Below are 19,114 nucleotides of genomic sequence, written 5' to 3'. Positions count from 1 at the left end.
ACTCAGCCACGGTGACCACCAGCGGCCATGCCAGTCGGGTGCTGGCCGTGACTGGGAACAGAGCTGCGGGGGGTTTGGTACTTTTTAATCTTCAGGCTGCTCCTCCAGCACCTTCCTGCCTCACCCAGGGCCCCAGAGCCAGGCGTGCGAGCTCGCAGCCACAGCAGGTTTTTGTACAAGGTGGTTACGTGTTTTAAGATGCAGTAAAATATTCTTGGAGGAAGGGTCTGGCATTTCCTTCTTTAAGCGGCTGGTCCTGTGCTGGGTCCTGGGCCTCCTGGGTGGGGAGCCCCCGCCCCTACACTCGAGGGAGGGGTGAAAGGCAGTCTCCGTGGGCTCAGCTCTTTGCAGCCCGCAAGTCCTCCAGCTACGGTCTGGCTGGACAGGGTGTTGCTTGGGCAGAAGGGGACTTGTCACTGCCCGGGGCCCCCAGCTGCACCGAGCTAGTTCCTCCTGCGGGCGCCCCCAGCCTCCCCCCTCCAGCCGCCCCCGCTCACCCCACTCCCTTCAGGGAGGCCTTGCAGCCACAGGGCCCACCCCCTTCCCAGCCCTGAGCCCACGCGAGACCCCCGGCCCCACTGGCTCAGCGCGCTGGCCCTGGTGATGCTGCGGGCACCTGGGCCTCGGGTGACCCACCGTTCCAGGCCCGGCCTGGAGAAGCCCCTCTCGGCCTGTCTCTGTGGACGGCATCCTCCCTGCAAGGAACTGGCTGCAGGCTCCCCACCCCGTGGGCCAAGACTGGCCGCCCACCCTCCCAAGAAAGGGCCAGGAGACTTGAGAGAGAAAGTGCTTTATCAGCGTCCTCAGCCCTGCCGGCGGCGCTCAGCTCCGCAGGCGGACGCGCCAGGAGTAGGTGCTGAGCACGCGCTGCCGCCGGCGCACCACGCACGTGTAGGTGCCCTCGTTGATGGCGTTGGCGATGATGCTCAGGTGCGCGCCGCCCAGCGCCAGGTAGCCGGGGTAGGAGAACTCCAGGGGCTCCTGGTCCTTGTACCAGCTGCGGGGAGGGCGGAGGGCTGGCCAGGGTCCCGAGTCCCCCCGCCCACCCTCGGCGCCCAGGCAGGGTCACTCACTACACTTTGCCTTTCTTGTGGAGGATCTTCTGGCCGCAGCGGAAGGTCACATTCCTGCCCTCGGGCACCAGCCGGGTTTTGGTCCTGGGGGGCGGCGCGGTGGCAGCCACGGTGGGGAAGGGGAACTCTGCTCGTACGGGGTGGGGGGGGGGGCGGAGGCCACATCAGTACCCGGCGCCCTGGCCAGACGCAGGCCGGAGAGGCCCAAGCTCACCGTAGCAGAAGTCGCAGCTGCTGGGACACAGCCTCTTCATGAGCCTCTGGCGGGCGTCGCAGAAACCCCTCCGCGCCCAGGACGCGCACACGAACAGCCGGTCCAGGCAGCCTGCAGGGGGGGCAGCCTGGCCTCAGGGCCCGCCCGCCCCGGTCCCGGGCCCCGCCCACCCCGGCCCCTGACCCCGCCCGCTTCGACCCCGCACTCACCGTAGAGCCGGTGCAGCCCCCACAGCTCGTCCTGCGACAGCGCCTTCCAGCCACGCAGCGTGGCGTTGAGGTGCATGAGCGCCCGGCCGTGCTGGGAGTGCATCAGGCCCAGCGCGTGGCCGATCTCGTGGGCCGCCACGTGCACCAGGTCGGTGAGCCACACGCCTGCGGGCCCCGCCGGTCAGCGCCCGGGACCCGGCCCAGCCCTCCGCCTCCCCCCACCCCCCCGCCCGCCCGCCCGCCCGCCCGCCGGCCCGCCGGCCCGCCGGCCTTGCCCCAGAGGCCCGAACAGCTGCTGCAGTGCCGGGAGCCTCCCTCGGGCAGCCGTGGGAAGATAAGAGTGTTCCAGGCTGGCGAGGCGGTGAGCTGGCCCCCAGGAATGCAGCTCCAGCTCCGGCTCCAGCGGTGTGGGGGGAGGGGGCTTCAGGGCTCCCGGAACCCAGGCTTACGACCTCCTCCCAGCCTGCCCCTGCCCGCCTCCCTGATCCCAAATCCCAGCCATGACCCCCCCCCCAAAGCCCTCCCGCTGCGCCCGCCGTGGTGCGGGGGCCCCACGGGAGGCCAGGCCGGCGTCACCTTTCTTCCAGCTGTAGCGTGTGGGGCCCAGGACCCAGTACTCGCTGTCGTCAAAGTGGATGCCGCCGTGCGGGGGGAAGAAGGCGTGGGCCAGCTCGCCCGTGGGGCCGTCGAAGCAGTGGTGCGTCGGGGAGACCAGGCAGTCCGTGTGGTTGACCGGGTAGAAGCCTGCAGGAGCACGGGGCTGAAAGGGGGCCTTGGGGCGGGGCGGGGGCGGGGGCACGGCGCCCACCTATGCGGAAGTCGCTGGGCTGCTCAGGGGCCACCTCGCGGAAGCTGAAGGGGGACACGTCACTCCACATGCGGAAGGCGGCGGCCAGGCCCCGCCGGGTCTCGCTGGGGCTGAGCAGGTTCCTCGGGAAAGAGAGGATCCTGGGGTGGGAGTCATGGTTAGGGGTGGCAGCCAGGCAGCACCGGCCCCCCCTCCAGGGCCAGGGTCGCACCTGTATGTGAGGTTGAAGTGGTCCCAGCGCAGCCGGGTCGGGGTCAGCGTGTAGCGGCGTCTGCGGGGCGCCGGGGGGTGCGGCGGGCCAAGGCTTGGGGTGGCGAGCACACCCGCGGTCGCGGGCACAGCGTCTCCCTTCGAGGGAAGCAAGTGCCCCGTGGGGAGGCAGCAGGGACTGTCCCCAAGCCCCAAGCCGCGAGGAAAAGGGCCTCGAAGGCTGGGAGGGCGCGCGCTCCAGGGAGGGACTCTCTTTTTGTCTTTCGGCATTTTCTGGTTTTCCACCCCGAGCCAGGGTTACTTAACAGCCAGAAAGAAAAACGTTACTAAAAACAGGCCAGGTCGGAGTGGGCGGAGCTGCCGGCAGATGCTGCCCCCCGCCCCCCCATCAACGGACACGGACTCGCCGACTCAGGCCCGGACGCGCAGCCGGGGCCGACCCGCCCGCTCCCGCGCCCGCTCTCACCTGCGCTGCGCTCGCCACGGGCCGGTTCCCCAGGGCCCCCGGCCGGGCCAGCAGCACGAGCGTGGGGAGGAGGCACAGCGCGCCCAGCACAGCTCCGAGCAGGCGGGCCCGGTCGTGGGCCCCCGACGCCGCTGAGGGGACGCAGGCCCCGCGGCCCATGGCGCCTGCGGACTCGCTGTCGGGGCTCGGGCGGCGGGGCAGCGCGGCGGCGGCGGCTCGGGTTACAGCCCTGAGGGGGAGGGCGCGCGGCTGCCCCGAAGGGAACCAGCTGGCCGCCTGCTGTCGGGAGCACCCCCGACACCTCCAGCCTGGGGTGCGGGGACCCGGGCCTGTGGGTCGCTGGCGGTGGCCTGGGCAGGGCCGACTGGGCGGGGTCACTTGGCGGGGGTGGGGGGGGGGGGTTGCGAGGAGGGCCCCGGACGCCAGGGAAGAGACGGACACCGGGGGCTCTGGCTTAGGCAGGAGCGGTCAGCCGGGTCCCCAAACTCGCTGGGAGTTGACTGACTTGGCAGCTTTTCTCCCAAACGGAGTCCCCCAGGACACCGGATGAGACCCGGCAGTGGGACCTCCATCCTGGCCAGCTCGGGACACGTCCCCTGCAGGCGTTGGCTGACAGGGACCCCGCGAGAGGGGAGGGATGCGACGGGAGGGGACGTGGCAAGTGAGTATCGGGCTGAGGAAGAGGGAGAAGGAGGCGCCTGCGGAGCAAGGCTTGGGGTGCCAGGAGGGAGGGGGCCCTGCAGGGGCCAGCGGAAGGACCCATGGAGGGCGATAGGGACAGCGCACAAGGTGCGGGGGGGCGCCGCAGGAATCCCCACCAGGCGCTGCCTGCCGAGCGCGCGCAGGGCTGAAGTCTGAACGGTCCTGGGTTGGGGCTGGGGGACCGGGTGTCCTGGGGGCGGAAGACTCGACGGGACGCCTTTCAGGTCATGCCCGGCAGAGGAGCTGAGCCAGGCGGGATGTAGGCGAGGGCGCCTCTGGGCTTGGGGAACCGGGACCCAGGGCAGGGCGGGGCGGGACTCCCGCCGGTGCGGAGCGGCCGGGGGTGGGGGGAGGGGAGACGGGGTGGGGGCTGGGCCGAGTCAGAGGAGGCGCGGGGGGTGGAGGGGAGGTGGGGGGGGGGGGGCCTGGCCCTCCCCGTTCTCCACCCAGGCCTTGAGCCCAGAGTGACAGTGGTGCGCCGGGCCAGCGGGGTCAGCGCCAAGTGGCTGGCTGGCAGCCTTGAGGCTCCGGGGGAGCATTTCGGTGGTTCTTGGAAAGCGCCCGGCCGCGGGGCCCAGACCAGGGCAGTGCCCGCCGCCCCCGTGGCTAAACGTTGGCGCCGACAAACCGACCTTCTCCGTCCTGTGCTCTGCCCTACTCCCCAGGTCCGTGTTCCACCTCCCACACTCAGTGGTCCTGAAACCCTGCCGGGGCTTCTGGCTTGAATCAGAGGCCTCGCCCAACTCCCCGCTTAGCCAGGACCGCACAGCCCGCCACGAGACCGGGTTCTGCTTTGGCCAGTCTGTCGTCTCCACAGCCCGCCCCAGGCGCAGGGAGGAGGCGCTGCTGGGGTTTCGGTCCAACCAGTGCTCTTGGACGACACCGCGAGCCCGGGCCCCATCCTTTCTGGCCCGGAGACCGGGATCCTGGCAGGACTCTGGACCCGTGAGTCCTGGGAAGAAGAGCAGGACACGCAGGTCGGGAGGGGCCAGGCGGGGCCTCTGGCCAGAGCTGGGCCAACGGCGGAAGGGGGCCAGGTCGGGATGGTCCGGGGTGGGGGACCCACGGCCCCGCCCCAGGCAGGCAACCAGGCGCAAAGTCCGTTAATCTTTTTATAAAATACAGAAGAGGGGCTTGCGAGGGCGGTCGCGGGGCGTGGCCCCGGAACGAGGCAGGGGACGCGAGCTACACGAAGATCTGGATGCGGTCGCGGATGGGCTGGCGGCAGATGGGGCAGGCGCTGAGCGCAGCGCCGCAGGGCGCGCAGGCGCCGTGACCGCACTGGAACACGAGGCGGATGTGGCTGTCGATGCAGATGGGGCAGGTGATGCGCTCCTCCATCTGCCGGTAGCGGCTCTGCAGCTCCTCCACCAGCTGCCGCGGTGGGCCGGGGGCGGAGGCGGCGCTGACCACCTCCGTGCCGTCTGCGGGAAGGGGTCCCGGTCAGAGGCAAGGGCTGTGGAGGCCCGAGGCTTGGGGGAGAACCGCGGGCAGGAGCGTGAGCCACGACAGGGGACGGAGCCGTGAACCGCGGGGCGAGGTGCAGCGGCCCACACCGGGGGGTGGGGTGGGGTGGGGTGGGCGCCGAGCCCCACCTGGGCGCAGCTTCTTGCCGATGACCGCCTGGCACCTGATGCACTTCTTCATCCTGCGGGCGCACTCTGCGGGGGATCGCACGGCTGAGCGAGGCCCCCCCATCCCGGTCGCCGCACCCCCGCCCCGCCCCGCCCCGCCCCGCCCCTGCCCCCTGCACTCACCCTCACACACCGTGCGGTGCTGGCAAGGCGAGAACAGCACCAACAGCGCCAGCTCCGAGCACACCAGGCACTCGGCGGCCTCGGGCCCGGACGGCGCAGCGACGTGCAGGTTGGTCACAGTGTTGGGGGCACTGAGCGCCAGCCTTGGGCCCTGGGCCGCGCCCCCGCCCCCGCCAGCCTGCCGCTCCCTGCGTGGTTAGAGGGGGCTTGAAAGGGCCCAGGGCTGCGGGCGGGGGCGGGCCCGGCCCGCCCCCGGTCCCCGGTCCCCGGCCCCCGCCCGCTCACCGGAAGCGCTGGGCACAGCCCTGCAGGGCTTTGAGCAGGCGGCCCTCAGCTGCCAGGTCCAGCGGGCTCCGGCCGCGGTGGTTGGCGTAGCTCAGGTCGGCGCCCTCCAGCGCCAAGAAGCAGGCGACCGCCGCGCCAGCCGTCAGCTCCGCGCTGCCCGGAAGGCCCGAGGCCTGTAGCTGGGGTGGCAGGACAGACGCCGTGAGGGCGGGCGCCTGGGAACGCTGGCCTGGAGGAAGCCTGTCTGGCACCGGGCTTCAGAGGCCTGGGCCCCGCCCGAGACCCCCAGAGCCGCCGGAGGCAGGCAGGTAAAGGCCCCTGCCGGCAGTGGGGCCGGGTCCTGACACACGACCCCCGCCCACACGGCGCCCCGCCCCCTTTCCCAGGCTGGTCTGAAGCACAGAATGTCAGGAACACTGGCCACACAGCGGTGACTGGGGTCGCAGAAGACACCTCCTGCAAACCACTGCGGCCCGGGCTGTCCCACCCTGAGAGGACCTGGTCAGGGCTGTCCCCGAAGGTGGAGGTGGGCAGAGGACACAGGGGTCTGCAGCCAGGTGCCACGGCCCACCTCTCAAGCACCCAGAGTCACGCCTCCTCACCCTTGACAGCAGCTGCAAGGCCCCTGGGTCCCCCCCGGCCCCATCAGTCGCCAGGGGCAGCAGCTGGTGACGCTGCAGTGCCACATGCAGAGCTGTGTCCCCCTCTTCGTCCTCGGCGTTGACGCTGCAGCCAGCGTCCACCAGCAGCGGCACCAGCCCCACATGGGCCTGCTGCACAGCCAGGTGCAGCGGAGACTGGAGCTTACGGTTGCGAACATTCACATCACAATGGCCCTGGGGGGCGGGGGGGGGGGGCACAGGCTCAGCCCAGGGACCCCGGTGGGCCCTGACACCCCGGTCCCCGGGCCCGCCCAGGACCCTGCATCCACACCTCTCGGATGAGAACCTGGGCCACCTCCCTGTGGTCGTTCAGGGCGGCCAGGTGCAGCGCTGTGAACCCATCCTCCTTCTTGGCGTCCACCAGCTGCCGGGCCCGCGCCAGAATCCTTCTGACGGCTCTGTGGGAGCAGGGAGACGCGTCTGGGGTCAGGGGCAACCCCAGAGTGGCCCAGCAGCACAGCAGGAGCTGGCTGCTGGCCATGCGTCCACCCCAAACTCACAGCGTGTGGCCTTTGAGGGATGCATGGTGCAGCAGGGTGAAGCCTTGGCTGTTGGTGGCAGTGACGTCGATGCCCGGCACCTCAGTGAGGACCTCCACGATGCCGCTGGCGCCAGTGCCCGCCGAGATGGCACAGTGCAGGGGCGTGTCAGCATGGGCGTCCTGCCGGTGGTGGGCCAGTGGTCACTTGCCAAGAAGGTCTTGGCCACTGCCTCCTTGACCCCAGGGATAAGGCCAGGGGCCCCAGCACTCACGGGCAGGTTGACGTCACAGCCGCGCTCACAGAGGACCCTCACCACCTCCAGGAAGCCCCTCTGCACGGCCACGTGCAGAGCCGAGCTCCGGGTGCCGTTAAGAGTGTTGGCCCCGCAACCCGAGCTCAGGAGCACCCGGGCGGCCTCGGGCTGGTTCCTGGCGGGAGAGGAAGCAGGAGGGGCGCTGTGCCCACTGGCTGGACCTGCGGGCCCGGCCCCCCACGCCCCGGCCAGGCCTCACCCCAGCGCCGCGTAGTGCAGCGCCGTGCTGCCCTCGTCGTCTGGCAGGTCCGCGCCCGCCCGAGCCTGCAGCAGCAGCCGCACCAGCTCCACCTGGCCTAGGTAGGCAGCCACCTGCAGGGCGGTCCTGCCATGGTTCTTGGTGTCCACCTGCCAGGAGGACAGAGGGTTAGCCCCCAGCCCCGGCCCCTCCCGCTGGGGCTGGTGGGGCCGGGGCAGGGGTGGGGGGTGGCGGGGGCTGGTCTCAGGAGCTCGCCTGCTCCGGGTGCCGCCGCAGCAGGTCCAGAGCCCGGGCCACGTTGCCCAGGGCCACCTCCACCACCAGCCTCCCCGGATGCTCCAGGTCACTCTTCTGGGCTCGAAGCTTGTCCAGGACGACACTCAGGGAGCCTGGGGAGGGCAGGGCTGAGGTTCGGTGGTGGCCAGGGGCGGCCCCGCCCCCCCCCCCCCCCAGCCGCCCGCGCTGGACGCCCTCACTTTTGTTCTCCCGGGCGCGCTCGGCCACGTCCAGGTTGGCGTCCTCCTCAGGCCGGTAGGCCACCAGGCAGGAGGGGCTGAAGGTCCACAGCTTACCGTTGACCAGCACACCCAGGTTCCCATCTCCGAAAACCTTCAGTACTCTCCCGATGTGGCCCAGAGCCTGGGTGGGGAGAGGGCGGGGTCTCAGGTGGGCCTCCCAGGGGTGAGGGAGCTGGGGGTGGGGGGGTAGGGGTGAGGGACTCACGGGGGCCATGTCATCTGTCCACTCGCCATGCCCAGCCTGCAGCCGCTTCACCGTGTCAAGGTCGTCAATGACCCGCACAACTTCACCCACCGAGCAGGAGTTGTGCTGAGTGACAGAGAAGCATGTGAGGGGCCCCGGGCAGGTGTGGCTGCCTGGGGTCGTAGAGCAGGAAGGCGCCCCCATCCAGCTCCACAGGACAGGCTGGCCGGGACAGGACCCCAGCCCCTGCCCGAAAGCACAACCAGAGGATCTGGCCCGATAAAGGCGACAGGTGACCAGGGCAGCCCTTGGTGGCCTAGCCTCAAAGCCATGCGGGTGACAGCCAGAGAGGCAGCGGACATCAGCATCCAGACGGGACAGAAGCCAGCTGGGGGGGTGTGCAGGCCAGGGTGGGCCTGTCCCTGCACACTGACGGGGGAGCGGGCAGCACAGCCAAGACCAGACTAGCCTGGTTCGGGGGAGGGGGGCCCACAGGATGACCGGGAGCCAGGCTGGAACAGCACGGAGGGTGTCATGGCTGCTCCTCCCCCACCCCCAAACCTTTCCTAGCAGCTCCCTCCTCGCCCTTGCCCTCATGGGTACAGACAGAGCTCACTCCACAAGCCACCTGTCCTATGACCCCACCATCCCCCACCCTTGAAGGCAGATGTGCCCCAGCAGTCCCAGAGCTGAGTGCTGGCGCTGCCCCAGCCCAGGTGCCATCACTGGACACGCCGCTGCCTCCCACCCCCTCCATCCCTCATCCGAGGGATACTGCTTCCCAGACAGCTCTCACCACGGCCACCCCGCCCCCAGCCCCGGCCAAGGTCCACCCCGTCCCCCTGTCCTCCTAAGAAAGTACGCCCAACCCACCACCTCCTGCCTGTGAGGCTGCAGAGGCCCCTCTGGCCCTCAGAACAGATGTTCGCGCCCGGCCTGCCGCCCCAGCTTCCAACAGCTCCCCGCGGCCCCCACACCCGTGCCTCACACCAGGGTCCCCTCTCCCTGGACCTAGTCCCCTCTGGACCCCACCATGCCCTCCCCTCTTCCTTCAGGGCCCGAGGGAGGCACTCCCAGGGCCAAGCCAGCACGTTAAAGGGGGTACGGAAGCGAGCAGAGGGGCTCAGCCCGGCCCCCCATGCACCTTGGTGAGAGCCCCAGGGTGGAAGGTCCAGCGGGTCTTGTGGCTGAACTGCACACGCACGTCCCCACGGTCCGTGATGCGGTGTACGGTGCCCATCTGTCCGATACACTGCGGCGGGTCACGGAGGCTGTGGCCAGGTGGAGCAGGAGGGCGGGGGTCCAGAGGATGTGGGGAGGGGCGGCACGGGGACTCGGCAGGTGGGGCGGCTCACCTTGGCCATCCGGGGGTTCCATCCGCCGTGGCCTTCCTGCATGTCCCTCAGGATGTCCGCATCCAGCAGACACTTGACCTTGTCCCCGTGCTGGAAGGGCTGGCCATCAGCACTCACCCTGCGCTGCAGCTCTGCGGGCTTGCCTGGGGGCGAGGTGGCAGGCCCAGCTCACGCGGGTCCCTCCGCCCCCACGCCTCCCCTCCCCTCCGTGACTTCACGGGCCACCCCTGGTGGGGCTCAGCCAGGACAGAGAGCAACTGGGTGGGCGTCAGTGGGGCCCGCCCGTACCGAGCCTCGGCAGATGCTCCCTGTAGTAGAAGCCACCGGCTGCCTCGCCCACACACTTGAGGTCCACCTTGCCCTTGTGGCCCACGCGGTACACGTTGGTAGTGCCGTCGGCCCAGGTCACGCTGGCCACGCTCCGGCCCGTCTCCACATCCCAGCCACGGATGTCCGCCACTCGGCCGGGCTTCCCTTCCCCTCCTGGGAGACAGCGGCCCCACCGGCAGACTGAGCCTGCGCCGGAGGACGAGCCACAGCCGGTGGCAGCCCAGCGCCCACCCGCCCACCCTGGGCCCCCACTCACCATCCTGCGAACCCCACTCCCAGTCGGGGCCCCGAACCACCTTCGCTCCCTGGAAGATGCCCCTTAACGGGATCCTTGGGAGGCCCTGGCGGGGACTCAGCGTGACCCTACGAGAGAGAGAGTGGGTCCCAGGCCATGAGGGACACCCACGCGACGGAGCAGGCCCCCTGCTCTGCCGGCCTTGCTCCTCCGCTCCCACCCCTGGAATCTAGAGGATGGGGCGCCGCCAGCTCCCAGGCCCACAGGTCAGTGCCCTCCACACACTGGGCCTAGAGTGGGGCTGCGGCGCAGGTCCCTCCAGGAGACCGTTCTTATTTCTTTTTTTTTTTTTTCTCCAATTTGGCCACACCAGGCAGCTTGTGGGATCTTAGTTCCCCGACCAGGGATTGAACTGGCACCCTCGGCAATGAGAGTGCAGAGTTCTAACCACCGGACCGCCAGGAAAGTCCCTGGGGGACCTTTCATGATGTCAGGCGAGAAGGGCGCCCCAGGCCCACCCTCACCACACACCCTCTACGTACAGTCACACCAAACCTGCTGCCTCCCGTTAGAGCTGACCCCAGAGCTCAGCGCACGGCCTGGCCCAGGGGAGCTCAGCACGTGGGAAGCAGAGGAGAGAGCAAGGCAGGCTTGGCCAGAGGCGCCCAGACAGCTCATCCTGGCTGCCACACTGGCTGGGGGCGGCTGGGACGTGGAGCCCCTCCCCTCCGCGTGTGGGGGGTGTCAAGGAGGCGAGGGCAACAGTGCAGGGGACAGGGGTGCACCTCTGGGCACCCACCCAGCCCAGTGGACTCCTGCCCAGCCTGGTCCCCCCCCCCCGACGACAGCAAAGGAGCCTGCCAGCCAGACCCAACGGCACCGCCACAGGCGCGGACGCCGGCAGCACGCCCCAGGCACGCCACCCTCAGCGCCCCGGCCACAGCGGCACTGGGGGACCACTGGGGAGCCTGGCTCTAGGAGGGGACCGGGACACCGTAGAAGGCCCCAGCCACAGCACCCACCTCCGCAGACCTGCTCAGTGGACACGGTTGCCTTCTGCAAGGGATAGGGACTGGTGTCAAAGCCCAGGCCCCACGGCGTGACCAGGACCCTGGCCACTCCTCGAGGAAATGGCTCAGGAAGGACTCGACCTGTACCCCGGGGAGTGGCCAGCAGGAGGCAGCTCCAGTCCTCTGGGACCAAGGCTGCTCGGGTGTCAGAGGTGCGCTTGCGAGGCCCTGGACATGAGCGGGGAGGACGCAGGGGGGCCGCGCCCACACCCGGGGCGGCGGGGGAACTCACGGGCGCGAGTGGGCCGTCTCGTAGCGCTCGAAGGCGTGGGCCAGCTCGTGCTTGTTCTGCATGTAGCACTGCGTGCAGAGATCGTAGTCGAAGCAGACGCGGCACTTCCAGCGCATGCCCCGCAGCCCGTGCTTCTTGCAGCAGTCGCAGATAATGTTGGGGTGGCGAACGCCTGCGGGCGGGCAGCGTCAGGGGGCGCCGCGCGGCCCCGCCCCTCTGCCCGGCCCCGCCCCCGGTGCACCACGCGCACCGATCTGGGCGTTGTCGAAGAGCAGCAGGTCATGCGCGCCCTGGTAGCCCGCGCGGTAGTTGGTGCGGGTGCCGTGGTCCCACTGCACGACCACCGTGCGGTCGGGGGTCGAAGGGCTGCCGTGGCGGCCGAGCTCCACCACCGTGCCCACGCCGCCCTCGCCGCCGTCCTGCTGGCCCCATTTCCAGTCCACGCCGCGCACCACGCGCATGCCCACCTGCACGCCCGCCTGGGGGTCTGGCTCCATAGTGCGAGACCTGCGGGCAGAGGGCACCCTCAGGCCACACTGAGGAGGCCACACGGGCTTGCACCAGTTCTGAGAGGGCTGCCAGGGAGAGATGGATGGGAACGGGGGTGGGGTGGAACACGGGGAATGCCCTGGGGCTGGAGGGGGGGCCTGTGCAGTAGGGACCAAAGGGGGCCCACGTGGCCACCCGCCAGCAGCACGGCAGACCAGCTGCAAAAGCGGAGGTGGGCCCGTCCTGGAGGGAGGATGGGACACCTCTTTGGAAAGGGCCTGCCAGCCGCTGTGGGGAGTTGGAGCAGAAGTGTGGGGGCCATCCTGGTGACAGGACTGCAGGTCCCCAGGGAACCAGGGGACAAGACCCGGCTGGGAGGAGGGTCTGCCCGCACTAGCCGATCCGGTTCTGAGTGGCTGGCGTACAGGGGGCCACCAGGATTGCACACATCAACATGAAAGGTAAGACAATAAAACTTTCCGAAGCAAGCAGACTTCCTTTGTGTCGCCAACTGAGAAGCTGGACGGCACTTACGCCTGGAGAGGCAGCACACATACGCCACAAAGGCCCTGTACCTGGAGTGTGGACGGAGGGCCTGCAGATCTCATGCACAAAGCAGACAGCCCAAGAGAAAACAGGAAAACGCTGGAACAGGTGCCCCCAGCAGCTAACACACACAGGGTCTGATGCCACCCACAGCCCAGTGGGCAGTGCTGTGTGGTCCTTCTCCAGAGAAGCGTGGCCCGGCCACCCCAGGCAGGCCCTGACGGAGGTGGCGTTGTTCACAGCAGCGCCCGCCCCGAGTGCTCAAGGGTGAACTGGGTCGTGACACGTGATTTACCTCCAAGGGAGCACAAACCACTGCACTACACACAGCAAAGCTCACAAACGCATGTTGAAGGAAAGCAGCCACGTGCCTGATTCCACCAACAGAAAGTTCACAAACGGGACAGACAAATCCAGGGCACTAGAGTCAGGGAGACAGCGGCGGAAGCGGTCATGGGGGGCTTGGGCCCGGAGGGAACATGCTTCTTCCTGATCTGGGTGCCGATTATACATGTGTTCACTTTGCTAACTTGGATCACTTATGACCTGGGCCTCCCCGTATATGTGATTCCTCAATAAATTTTTTTTATGACGTGAATGGATTTGGACAACGCCTAAGATGTTAAATCAACAGGACGTGATGCGGGAGAGGGCTCAGGGCTCCAGGGCTGGAGGGGGCAGTCGCCGCCCCATCTCTGGAGACAGCCTCTGCAGTGGAGCGGGCTCTCAGGTAGCGTCGGGACCCCGAGGCTGGGGAGACGCTGGCCTGGGGCACCCAGCAGTCTCACTGCAGAGCTCCTGGGATGCCAGAGGGAGACCCTGAGGCTGGCTGGGGTGCAGCTGGCTCCTGTTAGCGCCCAGTGGCCCAGTGAGGCCACAGGCCACCAGGCCAGCCCAGAGCTTAGCCAGCAACAAGGAAGGAAAACCACACGGCACCCCTCCAGCTGGACCCCGCCCCCCCCAGCCCAAAACTCAGAATCCCAGGCCTGAGCCCACAGGTCATCTGATGGCCACCCTCTGCCCAGCCCCACCTCGAGGTGTGCGCCAGCACAGGGTGTGCAGGGGAGGGGGGCTGCCCACAGGGCGAGGCTCCTGGTCCATGCCCAGCCCAGCGTCCGAGTGAAGGACCCTCAGATCCTCAGCAGCATGGACTGCTCAGCCAGCTCGGCTTCTGCAAGTCCCCCCGCCTCCCGGGCGCGCGCCTGCGACCGCTCCTGCCTCACCCCTCCCAGGACCGCCAGGGCTTCCAGACGCAGGTGGACGATCTAAAAGGACGTGCCTTCCCGACCCGATGGCCAGTCTCCTCAGGGAAACCACTCGCTGCCCGTTCACCTGGCCGGCTGCGCCCCCCGGGGCCACGCCGCCTCCGTCTCCTGCCGCCCTCCAGCCACCCTCCCCTCTGTGGTCTCTGGCCCCTGCGAAGATGGGGCACCAGGGCTTCTCCGTGCTTCCTGCCACAGCAAGAAGGCCACACGAGACTGCCTGTGGCTCTTCACTGCCAGTGAGCCCCAGACGAGGGCTGAGGGCCTGTGGGCCACCACCTCGCAGGGCAGGCCGTTCACGTGTGGCCTCGGCCTCCTGCTTGGTGTCTCTCCGTCAGCAGCTGCCACACGTGTCTGACTCAGGCAGAGCAGCGCAGCCTGAGCCAGTGGCCCAGTGGCTTAGTGGTGGCGCTGCCCCTTAGGGCACAGGCCCTGTCACGCCAGGCTGCCAACCTCAGCCAGATCGCACATGCCCTCCTCCCCGCCGGGAGCCTCCAGAACTGGCCGTGGCCCGTGGGCAGTGTCGAGCTGCCTCTCGCCCTTCCCAGGCGCTCCTGTTGAGCCAGTCAGACTGGACCTCGTTCCAGGCAAGCACAGACCCAAACAAGTGTGGGGAGACAGGCCCAACGAGAGACCCCTGCTAGCAAGGGGCACGCCATCTGCAGGGCCAGAAACTGGCCCTATGCTGAGAGAAAGGGGCAGGAAAGGACGCCAGTCCCACGAGCTGGCACTGTGGTCCTTCTGCAGCCACAGTGGCACGCCCTCTGCCTGTGAGCCCAGCCCCTCAGCCTGCCTGGCCAGCTGTCACACCCAGCCTCCTGGCGGCCTACAGACCCACTGGCCACGGGCTGCAGAACCATCTCCACCAAGACAGGGGGCGGGGAGTGGACACCCTGAGCAGGATAGCAGGCGTGCCCCGTGCCTGGCTCTGCCCTCAGGGGAATGCGCAGAGAACGAACAGGGGGTGGAGGAGGCCCAGCAGGGCCCGTGGGAAAACAGGACCAAGTCCCAGCCAGCAGCGGCTCCACCAGGGCACCAGGGAAGTCCAGCCTGTCACGAGAAGCGCCTCTGACCAGCACCTGCTGCCTTCACACCCCTGTTTTGAGCACAGCCAGACAGTTCTCCAGAGCTGGCCAGCAACCTCCCTGCTCCCCAAGGATGTCCCTCCTGGGAGCCCACTGGCCCACAGGGAACAGAGCCAAATGGACACGCTGAGCCTCGGGGTTCCTCCCACGCAGACCAGTGGCCCTGGAGGAGGACAGTGAGAAGAGAGGAGCATCCCGCCCTGCGGCGCCCACAGCCTGGGGAGCCTCTCTTCACCTCCCCTCCGCACTCCACCCCTGGGGGGCCCGGGGCTGGCCCTCGGCCACAGCACCTGCGCCCAGCCTGGCGTCGCCCGACCTGGGGCCTGAGCAGGGCCCCCAGAGACGCCTCCCTGCTCGCCCTCCTGGCTCCCGGACCTCAGCGCTTGGGCACAGCATAGTAGGACCCTGGTGAAGCAGGCCAGGTGGCTTTCCAGGCCTCTCCGCCACTTTCCTCCCCCCACGTGCCTGGTATTTGTCGCTGTTGTTACCAGGACCCAGCAGATGGCCGCTCGTGCTCCATGTGACCTCAGGTCCCCAGCCTGCCCAGTGTCAGGGGTCACTACCTCACCACCCAGGTGTGAGGGGCGGGGGTGGCCAGCAGGGAATGGACCGGGGTCAGGAGCAGGGGGGCGGCGAAGAAACCCTGAGGGGCTAGGGAGGAAGGGGACCCCCGTTTCAGTGCGAAATTCACCCAAAGAGTTCTTCCTTTTTCTTCCTTCGCCAGAAATGCCGTACTCTAACGTCTTCCTCAGAGCTCACAGGCCACCCCTGGCTGGCACCGGAACACCCCAAGGCCGTCACTATGAGGGTTTACGATGACCCTGAAGCGCTCCAGGTGCGAGCAGTCGGCACTTACCTTACAGCACACACCAGCCTCTCGTCAACATCCCGGATGCTTAGCTGCTCTTTCCCGGGTCACAGGTTTGCTCAGACACCAAGATTTCCTGTTGGAAACTAGAAGCGATTGCCGACGTAGAACACAGCAAACCAAACAGGTAGCCAGCCAGCAAGTCTGGGGAAACATGGTTTTTAAAAGGCAGTTTTACACTTTTAGCATTTACCATCTCAACCAAACAGGTGGACACCTGGATCTGCTCTGTTGGTTTACTAGTTTCTCTTTTCACAAGAAACTTCCAGCTCTTGGAATGCAAAACTATTTCTAAAGCACATGTTGGGACAGTATAGAAATAAGGTGTTTGCCCTATTTGGACAATTTCATTGGAAAAACTTCAACAAGCTGCAAAGATGAAATCCCATTTAGCTAGGAAGTTGGCAAACTGCCTTTATTGAGAAGAATAAAGTTGCGTGCTGACTGCTCGCGACCAGAGGCTGCCACTCCTTCCCTGGCACCTCCGGCTGGGCTGATGATGCTGTTTAAATCCACACCATGTGTGGCACAGTCAACTGGCAAGACTTGGTGAATCACAGTCTCCGGTCACGCGGCAGCTCTGGCTAAGGCAGAGGTGGCCATCCTGGGTGCCCAGGGAGTCTGGCCTCTCAGAGGCCAGGTGAAGCCTTGAGACCCGACTTGGCCCAGTACAAACACACCAGCTGGGGGAAGGCCCGCAGGAAGCAGAGGGAGGTCATCACCCAAATCTTGGCCACCCAGATGGAAGCCCTCAGGCACCCTGCAGACCGCGGCGTCATGACCCAGCCACTGCACAGGGCCAACCTTGGGCGGGGGCACAACCTTCAGATACTTGTTGCACCTGCAGCAACAGGCCAGAGTGAGAAGGCAAGACGAGGGCACCTGCCAGGAAGGACCAGCTTTGCCAGGGCTCCCACTCTCACGCTGCCTCATCCCCAGCCCCGTTGGGCCCCCCAGAACCCTGTCTGGCACCTTTGCTTATTGCCTCTATTGGTTCTGAGCTCAGAGGGAGAGGCAGGATTATTTACCACCCCACCACCCCAGAGACACACTCAAAAACAAGCAAAGCCCCTCTGACATAGCATCAGACAGAATCCGAGCCCCTCAAGAGCTCACCTGTCTAGCTGTTCCGACGCCCCCCGCCCGCCCAGAGACTGGTGGGATGCAGCCCTGACGTCTGGAGACCTGCGGACTGGCCTCGAGCCTTGCTGAGCTTCAGCGCAAGCCCTGTGCCATCCGACCCTGCGGCGGCGGGGAGATGCCAAGACGCACAATCTACACGCCCGCTGTCTACAGGCTCATTCCCGGGCCCACGACCACGACCCCAGAGCTGCCCCAGGGGCCTGGCTCCTGCCCTGCAGGGCTCCCTGGGGTCTGGGGCCGCCGGGGATGGGGTCGGAGGGCTGGCGAACGGCAAGGCCCTGCGCTGAGCCTTGGACTCGAGCAGCTGGCCTGCGGGGGGGGCGGGGCTGGACAGGCTGGGCAGGGCGCCCGCCCCGAAACTGACCCTCCCCTCACTCCCTGGGGTCCGCCCCGCCCCTGTCATTCGTCACCTTCCTCGGGAAGCCGCCCCGGGCCCCCGCCGCTGCCAGTCCCCGGCCCTGGTGCCCTTGTCTACCCCTCCACTTGCCCCGAAGTTTGCGTCCCGCCTGCTTCGCGCGGGGGCTCCGGGGGCCTAAGGAGAGCCGAGTCTGTCAGCCGGCCGACTGCGGCCTCAGTGTGTGCGGCGGCCCGCCCGCAAGCTAGGCTACTCAGAGCCAGCCAACCAGCCAGGCCGCCCCGCCGCGCCGCACAGCGCAGCACCAGAGCCCACCGGCCAAGGCCGCCCGAAGCCCCCGGCGCTCGGGGCTCTGGGGCCGCCGCGAGGCCTGCCGGGACTTGTAGTCCGCAGCCCGCTGAGACCGTGGCCGGGGGGCGGGACCGAACCACAACTCCCAGGAGGCCCGGCAGCGCCGTGACGTAACGGGGTTGAGGGCGTGAGCTACGGCTCCAGTCCCGCCCCGATTGGGAGGGTGGGGGTGTCCAGCTCTGCTTTCCTGGGAAGGGTTGGGGTCGGCTGTGCGTCGCCTGACTGGGGATGGGCTCGTGTCTGACAACGTGTGCGCAGGTCGTCAGAGGGATGCGGACTGCAGGCTGTGGCGACTCTAGGGCCTCTCACCACCCGGGGCCGCGGCCCGGAGGGCGCGGGTACACTGCCACCCCGAGCCGCCCGGGCTACCGAAGACTGCGCACGCGCGGGCCCGGGATGCGCGAACCAGGCGGCCTTGCCTCCGCTGTGGAGGGGCGGGGCCTGAGGCGGAAGTGCGTCACCCTTGCCCTGCCCTACGTGGCGCCGCTGGGTTCGGAGACGCGTTCGGTTGCTGTGGAGACCCGCTAGGCCGGGCCTCCAGGGCGTAGAAATGAGAAGTTGTCACAGCCAACTCCTTTTGACTTGAGTTATCTTAAAATCAAAGTCACATAATTCAAAAAGACACATGCACCCCAATGTTCATTGCAGCACTATTTACAATAGCCAGGTCATGGAAGCTACCTAAATGCCCATGGACAGACGAATGGATAAAGAAGATGTGGCACATATATACAATGGAATATTACTCAGCTGTAAAAAGGAGCGAGGTTGGGTCATTTGTAAGGGACGTGGATGGATCTAGAGACTGTCATACAGAGTGAAGTAAGTCAGAAAGAGAAAAACAAATATCGTATATTAACGCATATATGTGGAACCTAGAAAAATGGTACAGATGAACCGGTTTGCAGGGCAGAAATAGAGACACAGATGTAGAGAAAAAACGTATGGACACCAAGGGGGGGAAAGTGGCGGGGGTGGTGGTGGGATGAATTGGGAGATGGGGATTGACATGTATATACTAATATGTATAAAATGGATAACTAATAACCTCCTGTATGAAAAAATAAATTTAAAAAAATTAAAAAAAATAAAATCAAAGTCACGCCAGTGCATGGTTTTTTATTCACGCAGAACTTAAGACGTAGTGAACAACAGCGGTCCTGTGCCAGTCTCCCCAGAGGCAAATACTTCCAACCCTTGTAGCTTTTCCTCTGGCAGAAACCTCCACGTTTCTCAACCAGAGACTGCTAGTTTTTGATGTATTAAATATAGACATTTCTATGGACTTCCCGAAGTAAGGGAGGAAGCAGGCTCTCCAAGCAACTCCCCGCCCGCCCCACCCCCACATTTTCGCGACTGTTCACGGTGACGGTGTAAAAGCACGCCTCCATCTTGTACCACCTTTTTTTCCCTTCATACTTACCTAGTATTTCTCTTGTGCCTAGATTTTTACGTGGCTAGTTTTCCTTGCCACTTGCCTATCAATAACATTTTCCGAAGGCTCAAACACCTTAGAGCTGTTTAATTCCTGGAGGCCCCTCTCCCAGAGCCCCCTGGCCCGTGTTCCCTCCAGACTGATGGCTTTCTCAACCCACCGCACAGCTCTGCTGTCTTGACCTTTCCTCTGCTGTCATCCCTGTGACTTGTTGCCTTTTTCCTGTGTTGGTTCCCTGTTTCCTGGAACCCCTTTGTGGTTTACTCTCTTATTTTG

At 66.7% G+C, this 19,114-nt stretch overlaps 2 protein-coding genes across 10 annotated transcripts; both read right to left on the bottom strand.

Moving 5' to 3' along the window:
* Positions 1-774: 774 nt before the first annotated feature.
* MMP23B (matrix metallopeptidase 23B) lies at positions 775-3,585 on the bottom strand. The gene is made up of 8 exons (XM_068538700.1): positions 2,981-3,585; positions 2,516-2,652; positions 2,305-2,444; positions 2,073-2,240; positions 1,497-1,661; positions 1,288-1,398; positions 1,074-1,200; positions 775-997 (listed from the first exon to the last, which is right to left on the bottom strand). The coding sequence occupies exons 1-8, from the start codon at positions 3,137-3,139 to the stop codon at positions 823-825; spliced, it is 1,182 nt and encodes a 393-aa protein (XP_068394801.1). The 5' UTR covers positions 3,140-3,585; the 3' UTR covers positions 775-822.
* Positions 3,586-4,780: 1,195 nt separating this feature from the next.
* Positions 4,781-17,415, bottom strand: MIB2 (MIB E3 ubiquitin protein ligase 2). 9 transcript variants are annotated; one of them, XM_068538690.1, is made up of 20 exons: positions 17,108-17,415; positions 15,543-15,698; positions 11,555-11,811; positions 11,305-11,476; positions 10,024-10,130; positions 9,726-9,920; positions 9,438-9,580; positions 9,227-9,334; positions 8,104-8,208; positions 7,857-8,019; positions 7,636-7,769; positions 7,381-7,529; positions 7,140-7,296; positions 6,887-7,047; positions 6,658-6,784; positions 6,327-6,560; positions 5,725-5,903; positions 5,440-5,627; positions 5,278-5,361; positions 4,781-5,106 (listed from the first exon to the last, which is right to left on the bottom strand). In XM_068538690.1, exons 3-20 carry the CDS (start codon positions 11,799-11,801, stop codon positions 4,868-4,870), a joined length of 2,892 nt encoding a protein of 963 aa, XP_068394791.1. In that variant the 5' UTR covers positions 11,802-11,811; positions 15,543-15,698; positions 17,108-17,415; the 3' UTR covers positions 4,781-4,867. The 9 variants fall into 9 exon arrangements, with proteins under 9 accessions (XP_068394791.1, XP_068394794.1, XP_068394793.1 ...); XM_068538693.1 differs by having other exon boundaries at positions 5,278-5,343; XM_068538692.1 differs by having other exon boundaries at positions 9,227-9,322.
* Positions 17,416-19,114: the final 1,699 nt, after the last annotated feature.

Source organism: Eschrichtius robustus, chromosome 3 (genome assembly GCF_028021215.1).
Source record: "Eschrichtius robustus isolate mEscRob2 chromosome 3, mEscRob2.pri, whole genome shotgun sequence".
NCBI lineage: Eukaryota > Metazoa > Chordata > Mammalia > Artiodactyla > Eschrichtiidae > Eschrichtius > Eschrichtius robustus.
This window is presented reverse-complemented; position numbering and strand designations above follow the sequence as displayed.